The following is a 24308-nucleotide window of genomic DNA, read 5'->3' on the forward strand; positions in this document are numbered from 1 at the left end:
GCAGGTAAGCCTTATTTTTCTAATTTTACAAGTGAAGAAACCAAAGCTCAGATTCTTGAGTTGACTTTCAGAGGCCACAGAGCTAACAAGTTGCACCACTAGGATTTTATCCCATGTCAGCTCAGCGACAAACTATGGCTCTTTTTACTACATCAAGTCCAATTTCCTTATACCATTTTTTTACGTTTGTACTTCTTCCTTTCAAAATCCTTGCTCATAATCTTTAGATTTCTGATTCTATAATTCACACCTTTCGGAACTGAGAGTGGGAGCCTTCTCTCACAACCTCAGGTGGTTTGGAACAGCACATCTCTCCCAGCAGAGTAAGGCTGGTGTCAGGACCGGATGGCGAGAATGTGAGGCAACACGCCATGCAGGCGCCGGAGTGCACAGACGAGAGTCCCGTTTCAGCCAATTGCTAGCTGCCACCTACTAGCCACTTAATGTTGCTGTGACTCAGTCTCCTCGCCAGTCACACGGGAGTAATAATTGTACCCACCCCACAGAATTGTGGGGAGAATTCAATAAATTAATACATGCAAAGCATTTAGAACGGTGCCTAACACTTAGTAAGCATTTAATCAATGCTTGAAAACAGAGGAGTTCAAAGAAGCAGGAGGCAAAGAAATAAAAAGGAGAAATGTCTGATTAGGTATGGAATTCCAGACAGCCTGTTTTCTCCCAAATACTGTCTACAAGCTCCTCAACCAAATATGGCAAGAAATAGACACTAAGTCATAATTACTTAGTGTATTAAAGGGAGAAAGTAAATTTTTTAAATTGGTAAGCTCTGCCAGGCATGTAAAACCAATCAAACTATCTAACGAATCAAATCTCTTCCCCCCTAAAAAGATACATGAGTGCACCTAGCACAACGTAGAAGGCACATACTTTTTCTGGCAAGAAGCACTTTCATTTTCAAGAGAATAGAAACTTATCTTGAAAACATTTCTATCTCAGTTACACTGGCCAATAAAAACCCGTGAATCTGTTCTTTACCCTGCATACAGAAATGCAAACTCACTGCTTCTCCCCTTCAGTTATCTTTCACGTCTAGTGTGATTGTCTCCCAAACCACAAGATACTTCTTACTCGGGACCTGTTTCTTAACTGTAAGTACTTTAAAATTGTGCCCTTCTTTAAAAGCTTATCTTAGCACTGAAAAAAAAAAAGGGTTTTCTTTAAAAGTATTTGATTTTCTTGTTTTTATTTCTAATATGCTGTGTTTTGAGATTCAGCTGAAAGACCAATGTTTTCTTATCTAATTGCTTTAAATTTAGTCAAGTTCAACAAGTATATGCCAAATGTGTTAGGTGCCACGTTTTTCACGGTAGTGTAAGATAGCCTTGAATCCTCTGAACTACTGCTTTCAGCAGGAAATACATATGCGGTATTGTGTTTACTAACTTGATCATTAATTTCTTTCTTTATTTCGATACATACGAACGTTTACTTGTGCTGGTCTAATTTGTTTGTCCTTTGAAAATATGTCACTTGATTTTGTCCACTGGAAATGTTTAGAAACAAGAGATGGGATTTTGTAGATTTAGCTAAGGGATCATGAGAATCCTTGAATTTTCAGTGTGAAAGAAAGAAAAACAGACTAAAATGTTTCCAAATTAAATTCTGGGGTTTCATTTATGTCCATAAAGAAAGGGGTTACCCTTCTCATCTCACATTCGATAGCTTATGAAATAAGAGAGTAAGGAACGGAAATGTTTCCATCAAAGCAAAAACATTAAAATGTAACATCAATAAACACTAGACAGAAGAGGAAAATGCAAGCAATGTATTTAGTACTCAGACTGATTAATATTAATAAATATTATTAACCTTCCTCAAAAGTGAGGTATTCCAAGGCAGAGGAGACAGACATAAGTTTAGTTCTAACTAAGACTAACATATAAAGTTAGGATATTTAAAATGTGAGCCAAAACCTACAAAGTTTCCTGGCATTGACGCCATTCCATGAAAGGAAGCTTCTAAAGAAAGGAGTTGTGGGGCTGGCAACGTGGCCGGGTGGTTAAAGTTCCGCGCTCTGCTCTGGCGGCCTGGGTTCACAGGTTCAGATCTTGGGCACGGATCTACACCACTCATCAGCCATGCTTTGGAGGCATCTCACATAAAAAAAATAGAGGAAGATTGGCATAGATGTGAGCTCAGGACAAATCTTCCTCACCAAAAGAAAAAGAAAAGAAAGGAGTCATAATGTCATTCTTCAAAGCTCGTCCACCAAGATTTCCATTGCAATTTCTCCTTCCTCCATTTTTCCTTCTTCCTGAGTGGTCCCCCGGCAACTTTTTTCATCACTCTCTGCTCCTGTGGCATCAAAGATGGCAGGAAATGAAACAGCTGTGTGGTCTCTCAGCGACGGGCAGAGCTACCGGCCGTGGAGAGGGACTTGCAGACGTCTCCTAACCCCTACCAAACCTAACACAGGCTTTTACACACATTGGGCGCCCGATAAATGTTTGTTGAGTTGCATTGCATCTGTAGTACTCATAACAGAAAAGAAATTAAAAAGCCCAGGGCCATGGGTTACAAGGTGTGCTGTGCAAAGCCTCCGGCATTGGAATCTCCTGGGATACCAGGGCTCTGTGTGGTAAGGCAGAGAAGGGGCAAGCAGGACTAGTTCAGCCTGTGCCCCTGGGACATGTCGGAGGCCCTGGCACAGGTTGCATCTGCCAGGAGAAAGGGAAACCATTTTTCTCATTCTCACCAAGCTGTGTCTACACAGAAGTGCCACCTTTCTCTACTTCACTTGGTACCACCCTATGGCATAGGAGCGGCGGTTTCCTGGACCCCAGCCCGTCCCATCTAAATCACAATCGTGGAGGATAGTGCCCAGGAATCTGCATGCTCTCCGTGGCTTTTATGCACAGTCAGCTTTGAGGACCACTGAATAGGTGAGACAGGATTGCAGATAAGGCCCAAGAAATTCTTAGAAACATCACTTGGCACTAAAGAGATTTCAGGGAAGTTGTTTGTTATCTGTCCCCCGCTCCTACTGTGAATCTCTCACCTCAAATGCCTAAGGTTAAAACTATTGGATGCTTCATGCCTGAAGCAAAGAGAATTGCACTTGTTGGGACATTCAGCATTCCTTTCTGTTTTATATTTTGTTGCAACTTAAAGGATTCCCAGAATTTTGAACTGATATTTAACCAGAGAGCTGCGTAACAGTGAGCACGTTTGCTTCCTCCTCTCAGTTTATAACTATCAAGCTATCTTTCCCCGAGTAAGAAATCTCACGTGAGAGGTTACAAGACCCTTTCCAGAAGAAGCTAAATTGGTCAGATGGAAGTTTGGGACGCTGGTTCCTCTAGTTCGGCTGGGCTGGGCTGGGCTGGGCTGGGCTGGGCCGGGCTGGGTATAGCAGCCTTCCCCACCGCTGTAGGTAACCTTCACCAGAGACTAATAACTCCTAACCGCGTGAGAAACCTCCCAGGGCCCCACGCTCTGCTCAGTTCTCTGTGTGTAACTTTATAAAAAGCGTCCGGGCCCCCACAATTTCCCATATTCAAAGAGGAAGTTGGAAGTAATGAAAGAAACGGAAACCTAGAGCTTTGACTGTTGGGCTGAAGACTGTTTAAGCCACTACGCTACGGAAATAAACTTTTGATGAAAATAACAATAATAAATTTTCACATGTTGAAGTATACAGGCAAGCCGTTCCGGTTTAAATCTGATTTGGCCTAAAACTTGTTTTTCCCGGAGCAGCCTGACTTATAGCCCACAGAACATGCATTGCACATCTGCTTCCAGCATTTTCCCAAAGCAAAGAATGCACTCTTTAAAGATAGGGATTCAGGTCTCACTTCTCTGACGCCAATACCAGGACTTCTTTGAAGATAAGCTTTTCTTTCCAGAGAACCAAGGTCAAGCTGACCTGCTGTGAGTGTGCTAAACTGCAACAACACATTTCCTGGTGACTCTGGGGGGGAAAAAATTGTATTCCCGTCATGCTTGATGTATGTTCTTTGCTCCGAAATGGTATATAACCCTGCCATAAACCACACTTTCCCGACCACTTTCTTCCCCAGGGAAGATAACAACTTCTGGGCTAGTCCTCAGCATTAGCTCATTCAGTATCTTTCTTATCTATAGATTGATTCTTGGTTATTCACATCGACATTTCCATACAAAGTAACTGGCGGTCAGCACATGGATATTTCGGATGAAGCTGCTTGCTACAGGATAGACAGATTACTGTTGACCTGACTTCAAAGGCACTCAGAGAATGCTCAGGTCTGAAACTGCTATGAGGGCTAACAGCAGCCTATCTGAATACACAAATCCATACAGCGTTACAGTGAGCGAGGCCAGGCAGGCGAAGCAAAGGATGATTCTATAATTGCAGGAAGTTTTTATTCTGAAATCTTCACATTGCTGTCATTATATTAAAAATCACAGCGGAGACTTGAAAAATAAGTCAGTTAAATGAACATGTTCTTCCTCTGACAGAGACTGTGGAAAGGATATTCATTCAATCACTTAGCTGGTATTTATTGAGATACCAACTGGGTGCCAGGCCTTGGCTAGGGGCTAAGGGAAAAAAAGAAAATACAAACAGCTTTAGGATAATCAGCATGACCTCTTTACTTTTTGTTTTAGTCACTGAATCTGCTTTTTGTTTCCAAAATGAGTATTTCTTGTATTGATTATAAAAGGAATGTTAACTGTAAAAGATTTTTTCAGACAATACACAAAATTATAAAGATAAAAGTAAAAAATATCTATCAGCCAATCACCCAGAGATAACCACCCAGCATTCTGTTGTATAGTCTTTCATAACTTTTTCTGGTATTTGACTTTTTAAAGGAAATTTTAAATATACACTTATTTTAGCATTTCCTGTAATGCCTCTTCTTCCTGGGCCCCAAATATGGGAAGTCATCACCCAAAACTATGGTTTCTATCATTTTAGAATTGGAGTTTGGGATCTGGGGAAGAACTGGACGCTAGTATGTCTGGCCATCTGAAGGCGTCCTGGGAAGAATGGCCATTGCTTAAGTGGTTCCCACGTAGCTTCCGATTAAGAAGGGAAATGGACATTTGCCCCAGAAATAGAATCTAGGGCCCACTAACAAGTGTAAAAATCGGTGGGGAAGTGATAGTTTCTGTCTTACTTTCCCATCAGAAGTAAGCTGCGCAGCCCACACCATCTGAAAACTTTTTTAAACCTGTGAACGGCTGGCGAGACTGGGCGCGCGGCGGGCGGGCGGGCAGGTGCGGGGAGGGAGTGGCGCCCCACCGTGTCCCCGACCTGCCCGCCCGCCCCCGTTCCCCGCGCGTCCCGCCCGCCGCGCGCCCGGCGGCCAGGGGGTCCCGCCGCGTCCGACGGGGGACCAGCCCGGGTCCCGGCGCCGCGGCCCCGCGGGCAGCCCCCTGGCGCTGGCCGGCCTCTGATCGCGCCGACCCTGCCCGTGGGCTCGGCGCCGGCTGCCCTGGACGGTCCCGGGCACAGCGGAGACGTGAGCGGACGGCGGGACGCGGGTGCCCGGGGGAAGACACCTCCCGCGCCCCGCCGCCGCTCGCCGTCACCAACCTGAGCGCCTAGCGGTCGGAGCCGATGAGAAGCCCACCGCGCCCTCCGCCGGCCCCCGCATCCGGGGAGGCCGCCCCTACCCCGTGCACCTAAACGGGGGCAGCTAGGCTCTCCGCGCTCCAAGGAAAACCGGAAGCTGCTCACCAGCACAGGGGTTGACAGCTCGACTCCCCCTAACGCCGACCCGCCCCTCCCCGCACACTCGGTCCGGCCGGGTCTCCGCCTCCTTGACCCTCCGCCCTGGAAGGGAGCCGGAGCACGGCGCGCTCGGTTCCCGTCGCTCCATCACCCGGCGATTCTACCCTGCCGGCCAGGCTCCTCCTCCCCACGCTGACGCCCGCGAACGCTGCGCGCCGGGAGTGCTCAGAACCCTGGTTTTGTGTTGGTTTCCTAGAAACTTCTTTCGCGTTGTTTTCTGACATCGGCAATGGTTCGCCTCTCTCTTGTGTTGTAAAAGAGCAGTAAAAGGCCGTCATGGTACCTCTTTAAAAATAAGGCAAAAATCAAAACCAAAAACCGCTTCCGTGTAAATCAAAGAGCAAACCTAATAAATTTAAAATAACTTTCAAGTACTCTGAATGCACTTTATGGTATTTTATATAAAAAAGAGAAATTTCTTTAGAATATTGCCTAAGAATTATAAGGGGGAAATGCACCCACGGTTCAAAAATATTATAATGGCTTTATTTACATTGTGTACTACTTGGATTGGGGAATGTATTTTTACAGCGTTTTTAACATTATTTTTGTAGTTTTCACTCTAAATCCTATGAGGCTCGCCTCTTCCCATATTCCTTTTTGTTTCGTTTTGTGTTTTAAAAAAATAATTTTAGATTTATTAAAAATGTAAAATTAGCACACAGACAGCAAGTAAAAGATGTTGGCCAGGATGCGGAGAAATTGGAAACTTCACACAAAACACAGTGGTCTTGGAAAACAGTTTGAAGCAGTTCTAAACATGGCCTTGGTAGTATAGTGGTGAGCACACTAGCCTTCCAAAATGCTGAGCAGAAAGTTACCATTTTGACCCAGCAATTCCACCTCTAGGTATATGCCCAAGTGAAATGAAACAAATGTCCACACAACAACCTGGACACAAATAGTCATAGGAGCATTATTCATGATAACCAAAGAGTGGAAACAACTTAAATGTCCATCAACTGATAAATGGATAAACACAAAATGGTATATCCATACAATGGAATATTATTCAGCCATGAAAAAGTACTGATACATTCTACAACATGGATGAACCTTAAAAAATATTATGGTAAGTGAAGGAATGAATATCTAGAATAAGTAAACCAATAGAGACAGAAAGCAGATTAGAGGTTGTTTGGAGCTAGGGGAGGTGAGGAGAAATGGGGGTGTTTTAGGGGAATGTGCTAAAATATTCAAAAATTAGATTATGGTCATGGATGTGCAGCAGTGAATATACTAAAATCGCTGACCTGTACATCTTAAATGAGTGAATTTTGTGGTATGTAAAATATATCTCAATAAAGCTATAAAAAAAAAAAAAAACAGCACACAGAGTTCCCATATACCCTTCACCTAGTTTTCCTAATTCTTTGTCTTTTTTTTTTTTTTTTTGAGGAGGAGGAGGATTAGCCCTGAGCTAACATCTGCTGCCAATCCTCCTCTTTTTCCTGAGGAAGACTGGCCCTGAGCTAACATCCGTGCCCATCTTCCTGTACTTTATATGTGGGACGCCTACCACAGCATGGCTTGCCAAGCGGTGCCATGTCCGCACACGGGATCCAAACCAACAAACCCTGGGCTGCCGAAGCCGAACGTGCGCACTTAATTGCTGTGCCACCGGGCCGGCTCCCCTAATTCTTAATGTCTTATATAACCACACTACAAATAGTGAAACCAAGAATTTAATGTTGATAAACTACTAACTAATTAATCTACATATGTTATTCAAATTTTACCAATTGTTCCACCAATGTCCTGAGAAAGAAAAGAGCAGCCCTGGCCATCAGGAGCTGGCCTGGAGCTATGTGCGAGGCTTTGGTGTTGCTGCAAGCTGGCCTGGTGCTCACACCAGGGTTTTGTTTGGGTTTTTTTCCATTGAGATATAATTGACATATAATATATTAGTTTCAGGAGTACTACCACATAGTAATGCAATATTTGTATATATTGCAAAATGATCACCACAATGTTTAGCTAACATCCATGACCACACAGAGTTACAAACGTTTTTCTTTTTTTTGAGGAAGATGAGCCCTGGACTGACATCTACCGCCAACCCTCCGCTTTTTGCTGAGGAAGACTAGCCTTGAGCTTACATCCGTGCCTAACTTCCTCTACTTTTTTATATGTGGGACACCTGCCACAGCATGGCTTGACAAGCAGTGCATAGGTCTGCACCTGGGGTCCGAACTGGTGAACCCTGGGCCACCAAAGCGGAACGTGCAAACTTAACCGTTGTGCCGCCGGGCCAGCCCAAACTTTTTTTCTTGTGATGAGAACTTTTAAGATCGACTCTTGTAGCAACTTTCAAATATACAATACAGTATTATTAACTACAGTCACCATGCGGTACCTTACACCCCCAGGACTTATTTATTTTGTAACCAGAAGTTGGTACCTTCTGACCACCTTCACCCATTTCAGCCACCCCCAGCTCCCCGACTCTGGCAACCACCATTCTGTTCTCTGTTATCGATGAGCTCAGTGCTTTGTTTTGTTCTGTTTTGTTTTAGATTCTACGTATTAGTGAGATCACACGTATTTGTCTTTCTCTGTCTGAGTTATTTCACTTAGCATGATGCCCTCAAGGTCCATCCATGTTGGTGATCACACCGGGTCTTGACGTTCTCCTCTTGCACACAAATGGTTTCACAGAGCATCAACATCAGATAAGGCTACTCTGTGACCCTGACCATCAAGATAAAAACACTGGCACTCCATAATGATATTTGAACTCGGATGAAGTTTAAACATTATCTAAGTCACAAAAGACCAAACACTTCCCTTTCCTGGCTAGCATGAGAGACTGCTGCTGTTTTACCCACTGCCGCGTTACCTCCCTGTAGTGAGCCCTCTCTATAGCTAAGATTTATTAATGCAACCAACTATAGAATCGACTCCACTTTCTGGAGCATCTCTACTTCCTTGATCCTCCTCCAAATCACCCAACCAAAGCCTAAATCCTGTGAAAAGTCTTTTCTACCATCCCCTGACTGAGACACCCCGAAGTTCCCCCAGAGTGTGCCTTCTCCCTTGCTACAACAAGTAATGAATCCAACTTGTTCAACTACAGATGTGTTCTTCATGGTCTCTGGCTCGAGAGCACTGACAGTCTCTTTTCTGTTCAGGAGTCATTTCAGGATCCCAAATTGCATTTGGTTGCCATGTCTCCTTAGTCTCCTTCCATCTGGAGTATTTCCTCAGTCTTTATTTGTCTTTCATGATCTTGACACTTTTAAAGAGTATCGGCCAGTTATATTGCAATATATCCCTCCCTTTGTGTTTGTCTGATACTTTCTTGTGATTAGATCCTGATTATGCATTTTTGACAGGAATAACACAGAAGGGATGTTGTGTCCTTCAGTGCATAATAATGAAGAGGCACATGATGTTGATATGTTCCATTACTGGTAATATTAACTTTGATCACTTGGCTAAGATAGTGTCTGCCAGGTTTCTCCACTATAAAGTTGCTGTTTTCCCCTTTGTAATTAGTAAGTAACCTGTGGGGAGATACTTCGAGACCATGTAAATATCTTGTTTCTCATCATACTTTCAAAACCTACTAATTTTAGCGTCCATCCATGAGTCTTACCTACAACAAATATTACTGTGGTGTTTGCCAAATGGAGATCTTGTATTTCCATCATTTCTTCTACATTCATTAATAGGAATTCTACCATAAAAAGCATTATCCTTTCTCCCTCATTTTAAAATTTATTCTTTTATTTACATCAGTATGGAATCATGGAAACTTATTTTAGTTGATGACGTATAATCCATTATTACCATTCTTTTGTTGATCAAAATGTCTTAGATTTGGCCATTGAGAGAGCCATCAAGTTGGCCTTGAGGTCCTGTCTCTAATCCATTTTTGAGCCCTTTTTTACTGTTTGGTCCCACAAGATGTTCCAGGCTCTTCTTGTCCTTTCCCTGCCCCAGGCCTGGAGTCAGTCATTTCTCCAATGAACTCTAGTTCTTTTTTGTAGGAAAATGGTATGTAGAAGCCAAGATTTGGGCACAAGGTGTGCTCATTGATACTGGGTTGTTGTCACTTCTAGATCCTCTCAATGGACAGACCTAGGAAGTATGTTTATGTATATGCACAGATCTGTATCAATGTGTGTGTGTATGTAATGTAAAGCTGTTATTTGTTGCCTCAATGGCTCCCTGAGTTCTTGTTTTGAACTTTTATCTAGTTATTGCCCATTTCTGCGTACTCAGCCCAACATGTGTGTTCATAAGCTTTAACAGGACCTCCCCATCTTACCCATCCCTCCTTGCTGTGTTGACCTAGGTACTTTCAAATTACCCAGTGAGAATGTTTCCTGCATGCCACAAGCTACCTCACTTATGACCCTAAGTAAAGGCATTTGCCCATGGGGTCCTTGCTCTGCTCTATCCCTACCTGCAGTTACCAAACTTCAGGCTTTTGGGTGACTTTGTGTGACCTTCTGGGCATGCCATGCTTCCCTCTTTATGACCTGTGAGTAGAATAAATCTTTTAATTAATTAATTAATTACATTTTTTGGCAAGGAAGATTGGCCCTGAGCTAACATCTGTTGCCAATCTCCCTCTTTTTGCTTGAAGAAGATTGGCCCTGAGCTAACATCTGTGCCAATTTTCCTCTATTTTGCATGTGGGATGCCTCCACAGCATGGCTTGACGAGTGATGTGTACATCTGTGTCTGGGATTCAAACTCATGAACCCTGGGCCTCCGTAGCAGAGCACACGAACTTAACCACTATGCCACTGGGCTGGCCCCATCCAGTTGGTTTTAATTATCCATTTATGGGTTGACTTGATATGTGAAATATTAGCATGGTTCAAAGAGTCAGAGCCATACAAAAAGGTACGCTTAGAGAAGTGTCACCCCCATCCCTACTACTCCATTTCCATTCTCCCAACCTTTCCCCCATTTACTTGGAACGTAGCAAATTTCAGTTGTTTCTGCTTTATTCTTCCTGTAATTCTTATTGCACAATTGAACAGATACAAGTATGTTTTCCTATATCCCTTTATTTCTTACATGAAGGATATCCTACAATAGATACTCTTTTGTGCATTGCTTTTTTCACTTAACAGTATATCCTGGAAATCATTCCATATGAGTTTATAGAGATTGTTCTCGTCCTTTTTTTTTGATAGCTGCATAACACTCTGTTGTGTGGATGTGCCATGGTTTATTCAAACACTCTCCCATATAGAAGCTTCTGGATTATTTACAATATTTTGCAAAAGCAATGCTGCTATGAATAACCTCATGCATATGTGTTTTGGCATTGTTGGAGGTATAGCTTCAGGATAAATTTCTAGAAGTGGGATCACTGGGTTCAATGGTAAGTGCATACATAGTTTGTTAAGCCAAAATTCCTTCCAACAACAGAATGGTTGTACCAGTTTGCATTCCCACTAGCAATATATTAGAGTGCCTGTTTGTCAAAGCCTTGCCAAAAGAATGTGCATACTTTTTAATTTTTGCCAATCTGACAAGTGTTTAATTTACATTTCTTAAATCTTGAGTGAATCTGAACTTTTCTTTTTAATACATTAAGGGTCATTTTCATGTGTTCTTTTGTGAATTATCTGTTCTTCCCTTTTTGCTATTCTCTCAACCTTAGGGCTTTTCAATGTCTCTCATTTTAGAAGTTTTTTAAAATACTTAAAGCCAGATTTTGTATTCTTTGTTTTGTACTTATAATAATTTTATTAAAACTTAAAAAAATACATGATGCTTGCATACTACACTTGCTAATGGGAAGGGAAGTGCCTAGAGCTATTTTCTGATGGTAATGATGTTCAACAGATACAAACATTTAAAAGAACATTTTTAAGCTTCTTCATTCTTTATAAAAAAAAATTAAACTGGTTTTATCCTCATCCAAAATAACTGAGCATCCTTTGCATGAGGCCACTTTAAAGAAGCCTCTTCTCCATCATTTGCTACTTCTGACCTTTATCACACTTTGGTCATTTGTTGCCCTGTCGTGTGTGGTTACTAGGATACAAGGTCTAAAAACAGTACAAACCACCCTTTTCCACTCTCTTGCTCCAAAAGAAGCATCTGTTCCTTTAATCAGTTCAGTGAATTCCTTCCCCCCAGGGGCCCCAGTCCTCTGGGAAGTGGAGATAGAGATTGTGTTCTTCCAAGATAAACAAGCGACTTGATCTAAATTGCCTCACTCACCTGCAAAGAGAGTGCCTCAAAACAGGCTTCCAAGAGCAACCTTGAGGCAACTTACACCAACTTTCTCCTTTTCAGATCACAGCCATTTAAGACCCTGCATCGAAAATGCAAACTGCGGCGCCAGTGGTCATTGTGACTCAGCCTGGAAGTGGTCCTGTTTCCCAAACCTCCAACTGGCAGACAGGCATGTGCGACTGCTTCAGCGACTGCGGTGTCTGTAAGTGCTGGGAAAAGTGCCCCCTGAGCTGGGGGAGGTGGATCACTGAAGACCACACCTTCCCCCGTTCTTCCCTTACGGACAGTAAAAGTTCCTGACCTGCAGAGCACCTGCCTGTCAGGCAGCGAGGATGTTCAGAAAAAAGGCCCCTGCTGATTAGAGGTTGATGCTTCCCCAGCTCTTCAAAGAATAGTCTTACTCCTCAAATAAGTTGTGGGCTTAACAGTATAAAAGCTGATGATTCTAACAATGAACAGTCCTGGCCTAATGATTATAAATAGACCATACATTAAATTAAAAGAGATATTTCAAGTCTAACTTGATTTAAAAAAATGGAACACTTTTCTTGTCACACATAAATTAGACTCACTTTCTGGTTATATTGTGCCCAGTGCACCACGGAGAGTTTTTGTCCATGGTTTCAGCATGAGCTCAGAGAGGAATTATTGTAACTTGTACATTTAGGCTTTTTATATATCTGAGAATAAAGAATTCTAAAGGCAATTAGCTTCTCATTGGGAAAAATATCTCTGACTCTGCTTTGTTCTTTTTTTATGAGATCTAAGTGAACGTGGGAAAGGAAGTTTGGGGGTGCGATGGGGGTGTCAGAGAGGATCAAAGCACTTTGTTCTCGACACCAACCAAGAAACAAATAAACCTGCCTACAAAAAAATTTCCTCTGAAGTTTATTTGCCTGCTCAAGTCTGCATAGTGTTCTGAGACAAGGAAAGAAAATACATTAACCTTTAACGTACCAGTGAAATTGAAATTTGGAATGGAGTAGATAATTACTGTGAAAAACATAGAGGGAAAACATTCCCTGGGAAATGGAATAGTTGGGTCTGGTTATTCACTCTCATTGTCTTACTGGATGCCCTGGGGTGATGGCTTACATATCTAAGGGCATTAGTTCAACATCTACAAATCATAGGGATAATTAGACTACATTACTAAAACCCTCTAAAGATGAACATTTTAATCTTCCGGCCACTAGTGAGTGAATTATAAGTTCTAATATGAGCTTAATTGCTTCAAGGCAGGGTTTCTTAATTGTAGATCTGACCAAATAATTCAGCCTTCTTGCAGTATTTCAGTGGTTCCTCATGACTTTCATAACCACCTCTGAGCACTCACAGTTCTTCATCGTCCCATCCCCAACCTGCCTCATCCTCTAGCTTCATCCCCATCCCATCCCTGGCTTCCAGCCATATTGAATGAACACCAGCCATTGCCAAGACTTTCCAAGTTATCTCAAAGAGGCTCTTTTCCCTTTTGTCCACTTGTAAAATTCCTAATTATCTTTCAGTATTTGGATCAAGAAGCATTTCCGTCTCTGAGCCTTGAAGTTCCCATTTCTGTGGGGGGCCCCTTGGCATCTTAAGTAACTTTGTGTTGGGGAAATTTTCCTACTACCTGACTTCCCGACCAGACTTCAGAGAGAGGCATTGTCAGTACTGAGGATAATCTCTGGAATATGGCTCACTTTCAGTGAATTATTCAATAAATGGATGAAGGTAGCACTACAAAAAGCATACATACTTTCCAAGGTGCGTTCATTCCTGAAGTGATTGGGTGAGGAGAAAGGAGAAGCTGCTGCAACACTGAACAAAAGCATTGAGGATGGACTCAGCAGCAGGGTATGTGGCAAGGGCCTCATGGTTTGGACTGTCGAAATTCATGAAAGCAAACTAACTTTCAACTGTAGTGGGGGCAGAGTGGAGTAACTTTTCCCTCTGGTTTCATGTGTCCAGGTTTCTGTGGCACATTTTGTTTCATGTGCCTTGCATGTCAAGTTGCATCTGATATGAATGAATGCTGTCTCTGTGGAACAAGTGTCGCGATGAGGACCCTCTACCGGACCCGATATGGCATCCCTGTGAGTCTCTTACAATATTGTATCATTGAAATATGCACCTGCATTCAAAATAGTTGTTATAAGCATGGAGGCCATGGGGAGGAGTTTCCTAGCGTGTGCAACCTTGTATTCAGTTGATGTAGCAATAGATTCTCTAGTTATGTGACCTCCTTCTGGGTTTCTGTTGAAAACCCTAGAAAATAGACAACTCATATTTGCAACATATGTCAGACAATGGAAGAGGATTATTCAGAACCTATTATGCCCCAGATACCTTACATATGCTACCTCACTTGATCCTTGCACCATCCCTGTAAAGTGGGTAGGTCCACCACATCTTCCAGAGGACTTTAAAGTTTTAAGAGGTGGAGTAACTCACCCAAAGATATGCACTGGTGGTAGAGTCAGTATTCAACTCTAACTTTCCACGCGAGCATGCTCTGTTCCACCATAAGCATCACTGTATGTAACAGGAGAATGTATTAGTCAGGGTTCTCCAGAGAAACAAAACCAGAAGGAGATACGGATGATGATATAGATAGATATGGATATAAATATAGATATAGATGATGACACAGGTGATGATATAGATAGACATAGATATGCAAAGAGAAAGATTTTAAGGAATTGGCTCATTTGATCGTGGGGGCTGGCAAGTCCAAAAAGCAGGGTAGTTTGGCAGGCTGGGCAGAGGTGCAGTCGGAGTCCCAGTGCAGCCTCCTGGCAGGATTCCTTTTTGCTCAGGGGAAGTCAATCTTTTCCTATTACAGCCTTCAACTGATTGGATGAAGGTAATCTGCTTCACTCAAAGTTTACTGATTTAAATGCTAATCTCATCTTAAAAATACTTTCACAGAAACATCTAGAATAGAGTTTGGCCAAATATCTGGTTACTGTAGCCTGGCCAAGTTGACACATAAAATTAACCATCACAGGGAATAAATGAATAGGCAGAATATTTTAGGAACTTATTTTATTTCATTGAAATTATTTTATTTTTTCATTTAAAAATATTTATTCATTTTTTAATTACCAAATAATAAATGTTATAGATAATTTTATGACAGATTCAAACACAGAAGTATATAAAGAAGTGAAAATCTAACCTCTTTATGCCCAATTCCACTACTCAGTGATAAACTTTATTAATAATTTAGTGTGAAATCTCTTTCAGGTTTTTTTCTATGCCTATAAGGCATGTAAACAGAGATTAGATGTAGCTATAGATATAGATATCCACACATGGGGTTTTGGCTTTGCTGGGCTCTTTTGTTTTATTTTTGTTTTTAAAAAACGAGATTAGGGGTCTGTCCAGTGGCACAGCGGTTAAGTGTGCACGTTCTGCTTCGGTGGTCCAGGGTTTGCCAGTTCGGATCCTGGGTGCAGATCTACACACGGCTTATGAAGCCATGCTGTGGCAGGTGTCCCACATATAAAGTAGAGGAAGATGGGCACTGATGTCAGCTCAGAGCCAGTCTTCCTCAGTAAAAAGCAGAGGATTGGCGGCAGATGCTAGCTCAGGGCTAATCTTCCTTAAAAAAAAAAGGGGGAGGATTATACTATACTGTAACTTGTTTTCTTTTTTCCACTTAACATACAGTGGACCCACTATATTTTGGCAATACAGATTCTTTTTAATGTCTGCATACTATTCCATCACATAGCTAATTTACTTAATCATTTCCTTATTGATGAAAGGTTAAATAATATTGCAGTTTAAATAGTTGTGCATATGATTTTGCATGTGCACTGGTATTTTTGTAGCAGTGTCCTAGATTAGATTGATAGATCATAAGGTATGCACATTCAAAATGTGAAAGATACTGTGAAATATTCCTCCAAAAAGATTGTATATTATAGTCCATTAACATTATATGTGTGCCAGTATTAGGTAATATTTTTTTTCACATTTTGCCTATGAGAGAGGCAAAAATTGTATTTCATTGTTGTTTTAGTTTAATTCTTATTAGTTAGATCAAGCAACTTTTTGAAAATTTATTGTGCTTTTGCATTTCTTATATAAATTATCTGTACATATCCCTTGTTCATTGTTTTATTGGGTTCTTTGTCTTTTCTTTCTGATTTGAGGGAGCTCTTTTATTTATTATGCTATCATTGTTTATTATGAAAGTTAGCAAGTTTTTTAAAGGCTTAGTACATAATTTTTTTAAATGCTTCTTAGGAGTTTGAAAATTTAGTAACAGTCTGAAACTAAAACTTTATTTGGTTTTTACAAAATTTGGAAGATTGGATGGAAGAGGAAGAAATGAAGGCACTCTAAAGAGCTTATCTTGTTGGACATTGATAAATAAATTAAATTTTTCTCTTCATTTTTATAAAAACAAGCTTATTGAGTTATAACTGACTTACAATAGACTACATATATTTAAAGTATATAAGCGGTAAGTTTAGACATACGTATGTACCCATGACAACATCCTCACAGTCAAGATAGTGAACGCATTCATCACCCCCAAAACTTTACTCACACCCCTTTGTAACCCTTCTTTCCTGCGTCTCCCCTCTTCCCCAAGTAACCCCCGACATGCTTTCTGTGACTATAGATTAGTTTGCATTTTCTACAGTTTTCTATAATAGAACAATACAGTGTGCACTCTTTTGTCTAGTTTCTTTCTCTTGGTATAATTATTTTGAGATTCATCCAAGTTAATGTGTTGCGTACACTTAAAATTTGTTAAAAGGGTACATCTCATGTTAAGTGTTTCTAACACAATAAAATAAAATTAGAAAAAATATATTTAGATGGCAAATAAGCACATAAAAAGATGTTCAACATCATTACTCATTGGAGAAATGCAAATTAAAACCACAATGAGATACCACTACACACTTACTAGAATGGTTAAAATTAATCAGACTAAACTCCACTAAGTGTTGGCAAATATGGAGGAACTGAAACTCTCATGCAGCGCTGGTGGGAATGTAAAATGCAGTTTCTTAAAAAGTTAAAGATGGGGGCCGGCCCCGTGGCCAAGTGGGTAAATTTGTGCACTCTGCTTCGGCAGCTGAGGTTCACGGGTTCAGACCCCAGGCGTGGACCTCCTCCACTCATTAGCCATGCTATGGAGGCATCCCACATACAAAGCAGAAGAAGACTGGCACGGACATTAGCTCAGGGCTAATCTTCCTCAAGACAAAAAGAAAATAGGAAGATTGGCAATGGATGTTAGCTCAGGGCAAATATTGCTCACAAAAAAAAAAAAGTTAAAGCTATACCTACCAATTGACTGAGCCAGTCTACTCCTAGATATTTACCCAAGGAAATACATATCCATGCCAAGACTTGACAAGAAACATTCAGAGCAGTTTTGCTTGTAATAGCCAAAATCTAAAAACAACCCAAACGTCCCCCAGCAGGTGAGTGGATAAACAAATTATGATATATCCATATAATTGAATACTACTCAGCAATAAAAAGGAATGAACTATTGATACACCCAACAACTTGGATGAATCTCAGCATAAGTATAATTTTAAGTTGTGGGTAAAAATTAAAGGGTAATCACCAATAGGATGAAAATAAGTTGGGGAGCATCTAAAACTACTAAAGAGAACAAAAGGAAGAGGAAAGAGCTATAGTTATATGTCATTTTGATAAAATCCATATTCAGTGCTTACATTTTGATGCCTGTGTTTGCTCTTCAGAGCTGAGTCATGTAGTGGCCTATGATTGCTTTTCCTGCTAAACTTTGTTTTTCCTAGTATTAATAACTCTTGCCTTTTTCATTAGGAGTTTTCCACTTACCAATGAGTAATTCAACTCCAAACTCCTTCCCAGTTTTCTAAATCTCTTCTCAACACATTCAACAACACATCAGGATTCTACCATTTTCGTCTTCTTGATGAAATCGCTCACTGACCTGCTACTCTTTGAACTAGTTGCTCTCCACTCCTGGAGCTTAGCTCTCACCCTGGGATCTCCTCACCATGACCCTGGAGATTGCATGAGCCTCTCAGCTGTGTTGGACTCCTATTTCCTATATCCCGTCTCTTCTTCTTTCTTGGTTTCCTCCCCCCTTTTGGTGGAGGCATCCTCTTAGAAGCTTCCTGAGACAGGGAAGGGGTGTGGGAGAAAAGAATTTTGAGATTTTACTTCCTGAAACTCTATTTTACTCTTATATTGATAGTTTGGTTGGATATCTTCTATTTTCAATATTACAAAGTATAGGAAACATTTGATATCATAAAAAGAGACAGGAGTTATAGGAAAAATTAATTAACATTTTCTTAAATGTATCCATCCAAACTCTGAATTCAAAGGATCAGCACCTCCTACTTCTCTTCAAAACATCTTGAAAATCCACAAGCGTTAATTCTCAAATAAGTGGATTTTACATTTCTATTTTTTTTATATTTTCAAACAGGGATCCATTTGTGATGACTTTATGGTGACCCTTTGCTGTCCTCAATGTTCTCTTTGCCAAATCAAGAGAGATATCAACAGAAGGAGAGCAATGAATATGTTCTAAAAAAATTAATGGTAAGTCCCAGCATCCATGGATTTTTTAGAAATAGAATTAAGAGCTTTGTAAATGATGCATTATTTTGGATAATAATTCAATAATAACAATTCTTTAAGTCTTTCAAATATCTTAATATAAAGATTGATTTTGATTTCTTTTCATGGAGAAGACAGCTATATTAGCTTGTGTGGGCTGCCATAACAAAACATCACAGCCTGGGTGGCTTAAGCAAGAGGAATGTATTTCTCACAGTTCTGGAGGGTGGGAAATCCAGGATAGAGATGTGGGCCAATTCAGTTCCTCAGTGAGGGCTCTCATCCTAGCTTGCAGATGGCCACCTTCTTGCTGTGTCCTCAAATGATGGAGAGAAAGTGATCTTCTTATGAGGACAGTAGTCTCATCAAGGAGGCCTAACCTATTATCTTCCAAAGGCCCCACCTCCTAAAACCATCACATTGGGGGTTAGGGTTTCAATATGTGAGTTTTGGGGGGACACAAATATTCAGTCCATAATAATAGCTCTATCTTTTGAAACCATATTTTAGTAAATAAAGGGACAGTGACTTTTCTAGGCTTCTCCCAAATTCTGCTGGTGTATTAAATGAAGCACTCACAACTTGTAAAATACCAGAGTATGGTGAGATACAAAAGAAGTGTACACATGCTCCCTTCCAAGACAAATTGACAAAAGACACTGGTAAATTACAAAGTAGTAGAGCAAATGAAAATTATATATTATGTATTATTTAGATTGATTGTGGCATAAAGCATTTATCAATCATGAGGTGAAGTTAAACAGATAAGTCCTATTGGAGAGGGTGAACTTTGGAAAGAGTGGATACAGAATACAAAATATTTGGAAATGTGATATAGAATTTCGCCATCTGAAATTCGATCAAGTCATTTCCAACTAATTTTTCCACGAGTCTCAGAATTAATTACTGAAGATGTAGTAAAGTAGACATCAACATGATTTTTGTCAGTCTTGTCTAGAATATATCTTAAGTATGGAAAGAAAACAATTTTTCCATTCTTTGCAATATCTCACTTCCTTTCTCAAGTGAATGAGAACTCTGTGTAAGTTAACAAAAATAACTCTTGGAAGATACATATTAAAAAGGCATTTATTTAGCAAATAATGTATCAAGTACCTAGTGCTATGCAGGAACTGCTAGGTGCTGTGGGAGTCAAAAGTAAATATGCTGGTTCTCTTGTCCTTAGAGACTTTATACTCAAAGAGAGGGGATTAGAGAAGCGCTTAAATAAATTAATGCCTTTAAACAAAGTGCTATTTTATGTTCAGAGGAAGAAAAGATCATATTCTGTGAGATGCATAACTGAAAGTTTCTGGAAAGAAGTGGTTTTTGATTCTAAAGAGGAAGTATCAGCGTCACAATGGGAAATAGCACTGAAATTGTGATAATTCAAGGATTTAATGAAGAGTACTCACAGCCCTGTGGTCTAGCAGTTAAGATTGGGTGCTCTCATTGCCATGGCCTGGGTTTGATTCCCAGTCAGGGAACTACACCACCCGTCTGTCGGTTGCCCTACTGTGGCGGCTGTGTGTTGCTGTGATGCTGGAGCTATACCACCGGTATTTCAAATACCAGTAGGGTCACCCATGGTGGGCAGGTTTCAGCAGAGCTTCCAGACTAGACAGACTAGGAAGAAGGACTTGACCATGACCACTCTGGCCATCCACTTCCCAGGGGAAAAAAAACTGGGCGTGAAAACCCTCTGAATAGCAGCAGAGCATTGTGTGATATAATGTTGGAAGATGCGAGGTTCAGCTCTGCTCTACACAAGGTCACTAGGAGTTGGAATCAACTATGATGTGAGGTGTAGGGAAATGACAAGGGATGGTACAGCAACCTGGGCTAGCAACAACTGAACTGTTACCACCCCTAGGCCTCAGGCAAGAGAGGAAGGAGCAGTTACGTGAATCCCAAAGGAGAGACCTGTGTGAAGCCCACCTTGCGAGGAAGAGTAACCTCTCAATAACCTCTCAATAGAGAGACAAGAGCAGCCTGAGGCAACCCCATACGATAGGAAGGAGTCAAGGGAAAAATTACCCTGACCTCACTTTCCGATGTCCTTCTGGGCTTCCCTTTGGTTGAACCCACCAGGAGGGCGGAGGGCAGAAAAGTATTCCTGTGGTCCCCAGGTCAGCCTCCCAGGGCACAGAGCAGAGCAGACAAGGGTGGAAATGGATCAAATGGGCAAACAGACCTGTGACACAAGATGTGATCTTGATTGATTAATAGAAATGCATGTTGCTTCTAATCAGCAACAACATCAGGCAAACTAAGGAGGCAAAAAAAGGGAAAACATCTTTATCAGCTTAGGTCCAACTTGGTGGGAACATATGATCTAAGTAGGAGAATAATGAGAACTGAAAGATTTTAAAAAGTGAGTTGGGGGCTTTGGCATGCAATGTCACGAATACTAGGCTAATGATTTGGCCTTCCTTTTTGGTAAGCAATGGGGAGTTACTGCAGGCTTTAAGTAAGGGAGTAAATAGAGCTATACTTTAGGAAAACCAATCTGATAATGGTATATAGCACAGACTGGACAGGATGAGGTCAGAAGCAAAGATGTGGAGTTAGACCATTTCAACACTGTTCATTTAAACAGATAGATGAGACAATTTGGATGAAATATCTACTCACACATACATAATAATGAAACATGACATCTGAACTATTTTTTTTCTTAACCTCAGAGAAATGATCTTACTGTTTCTTTGAACTGGTTTGAAGTAAAATAGCTTGGTGGTCTTGACTCTGGCTCATCAACTCGGACCCTCCATCATTCAATGACAATAAACCTTTAGATATACAAATACCTGAAATGGAAGAATTAAGACACAAGGATCAAAGAATAACATGATTTATGTTAAAAAAAATAGATTGAGACAAAAGGATATAGGAACCAATTGAAAAAGCTCCCAATAGCCAATACTGGAAAAATTTGAGTAACAAAATAAGGTAGTATTGGATTATAACCCAAAGTGTAAAGTAAATATCTGAGTCCATACCAATATAAATAAATGATTAAATAAATAAATGGGGTAGAACAAATTTCTCAGAAGTACAGAAGAATTCCAAATAATTTATGTAGATACTCCTCCCTCAAGGTGATGGAGCGTAATTCCCCACTCGTTAAGTGTAGGTTTGCATAGTGACTTCCTTTCAAAGAGTCTGGTATGAAAAGGAGGGGAAAGGAACTTGACAATGGAGAAAGCTGGAAAAACTACCTCAGCCAGGTGATCAAAGTTAACATCATCAGTGATGTCATGTTGACAGCAGGGACCGCTGAAATGATGGGATGAGAATGGCACTTTGCCTTTGTGGGCTTCCTCTCAAAACCCCCGAGCTCCAGTCTAACCATGAGGAAAACGTTAGACGAACCCAAACAGAGATCCATTCTACAAAATACCCAAGTAGTCCTCAAAACTGTTAAGGTTACTCAAAACAAGGAAAGTCTGAGAAACCATCACAGTTTAGAGGAGCCTAGGGAAACATGACGACTCTGCATGTGTGTGCTGTCCTGGATGGGATCCTGGGACAGAAAAAGGACGTTAGGTAAAAACTGAGGAATCTAAATATAGATTTTGATTAGTAATAATATATCAACATTCGCTCATTTATAGTGACAAACCTCCCATAGTAAGATGTTAACCAATAGGGAAACTGGTGCAGAGTATATGGGAACTCTCTATACTATCTTTGCAACGTTTTGGTGAATATAAAATTCTAAAATTACATGCTTATTAAAAAAAGTTGGGCCGGCCTGGTGGTGCAGCAGTTAAGTTTGCACGTTCCGCTTTGGTGGCCTGTGGTTCACTGGTTCAGAGCCTGGGTGCGGACATGGCCCCGCTTGGCAAGCCATGCTGTGGCAGGCGTCCTACATATAAAGTAGAGCAAGATGGGCACGGATATTAGCTCAGCGCCAGTCTTCCTCAGCAAAAAGAGGATTGGCAGCAGATGTTAGCTCAGGGCTAATCTTCCTCAAAAAAATAAATAAAAAAGTAGATTGAGAAAATTCCAACCTATTCTTTGTGTATGCCTTCTAGGTGAAGCGCTCTGATGGAAGCACCTAAAATCAGCAGGCACCTCTTCAGCTTGAGTACTTCTCTACCTTTTGCAACTGAAATATGATAGATGAGTTTAATCACAACGATGGGGTAAAAAAAAAGAAACTTTTACTTATTTTAAATGAATATTCCTTTAGTTTTGCTAAATGGTCCAGCTTAGTTTCTCCTTGCTTTCATATTATTATATTTTCTGGCTTATAAATTTTGTATTACATTTAAAATATAAACCAAATAAAGGATTTTACTAACATGATTCTGTTTCTTTGCTCTTAATAAAGTGTCTTTATGGCATTAGTTAATTTCAAGGGTCAATCTCATAATTTCGTTCATTTTTCTATTAGAGCCCTTAGCAAATTAATCATCGTTGTTTTAAAAGTTCCTGATAATTTCTGATAATTCCAACATCCCTGCCATATCTGAGTCTGGTTCTGACGCTTCATTTGTCTCTTCAAACTGTGTTTTTTCTTGCTTTTTATCATGGTTTGTTGTGTTTTGGTTGAAAGCCAGACATGATGTATCTGGTAATAGGAACTGAGGCAATTAGGCTTTCAGTATAAGAATTTATATTAATCTACACAGGAGCTGGGCTGCACTTAATGTTTGCTGCAGCTGGTAAGTGGCAGAGGCTTCTGTTTCCTCTATTTTCCTTGTTGTTTTTCTTCTTCCCTGTTGTGCTGTTTTCCTAAGAATTCTTTCTTAATGAGCCTGTCTTGCAGCTCGCAGTCATAATCCACTCACACTGTCCTGGAGCTCTGTTGCGGTGGTGGTAAGGTATTTGGGAAGCATGCTATAATCTGACATCTAGTTTTTACTTGGCCTCAGTCCCTGGGCTATGACCTTCGGAAGTGTTTCTTAGCCTTTTTTCCCTCCTCTTCTATGAACGAGAAGACTAACGGTGGCTGGAACCGTCTAACTGCCTTTGCCCCAGGTCAGGTAAGGCTCTGGTAAAGTAGTTTCCCTTGGAGGCAGGCTGTCGTGGAAAATGCTCTAGGTGTATTTCAAATAGGTGCTTTCTCCTCCCCTGCCCTGCCTGAAACACAACGGGATCCCTGATCTTAATTACGAGAACTTGGTGGGGTTCCTGGGGGTAAATCCTAGAAAATGGGGGGGCTCCCTTAGACTGGGCCCTCAGGGATTTTTAACTGTCAAGCTAGTCCACACTCAGCCTCTAGTAATTTGTCAAAGCTACCATTTCACTGTCCATATCAGTTACTAGCTCAGGCAGATCCTGCTCCTGGCAAGCTGATCTCTACTGTGATTCTATTTGCCTGTCTCTCCAGTTTTGGTGGGGGGTGAAGGGTGGGGGGAGTGGGGGGCTACGGGGGTGCTTTGCCCTGTGACCTCACTTCTCTGGTGGATCTAAGAAAAGCCATTGATTTTCAGCCTGTTCAGCTTTTTTCTTGTCAAGATGGAGTGACGACTTCCAAGCTCTTCACACGCTGGAGCTCAAACTGGTAGTCACCCACAAACTTTTTAAAAAAATTCCTTTCCTCATTTTCTCTATAAAGCAAAGTTGAAATAACCCTCTCCAAGGAGCCTTCCCTGATCCCTCTCTGCCAAATGACAAGCTCCTGCTCGTGTGCTCCAGTACTTGGTACGACTACAGGATTTACACTTCTGTCTACTGGCTCTGAGACTCTGGGAATGCCTGCAGAACACGCAGTATGGCTTATCTTTGCATTTCTAGCATATGGTATAAATCACTATCTGCTAACTGA

The 24308-nt window shown here is 41.0% G+C and overlaps 1 protein-coding gene across 1 annotated transcript; it reads left to right on the top strand.

Moving 5' to 3' along the window:
- Positions 1-972: 972 nt before the first annotated feature.
- On the top strand, positions 973-22843 carry LOC106846424 (placenta associated 8). Its single transcript, XM_014865195.3, has 5 exons — positions 973-1112; positions 12014-12155; positions 13907-14031; positions 18396-18511; positions 22570-22843. Exons 2-4 carry the CDS (start codon positions 12044-12046, stop codon positions 18498-18500), a joined length of 342 nt encoding a protein of 113 aa, XP_014720681.3. The 5' UTR covers positions 973-1112; positions 12014-12043; the 3' UTR covers positions 18501-18511; positions 22570-22843.
- The last annotated feature ends 1465 nt before the right edge of the window (positions 22844-24308 follow it).

This window comes from Equus asinus, chromosome 3 (genome assembly GCF_041296235.1).
Source record: "Equus asinus isolate D_3611 breed Donkey chromosome 3, EquAss-T2T_v2, whole genome shotgun sequence".
NCBI classification, from domain to species: Eukaryota; Metazoa; Chordata; class Mammalia; order Perissodactyla; family Equidae; genus Equus; species Equus asinus.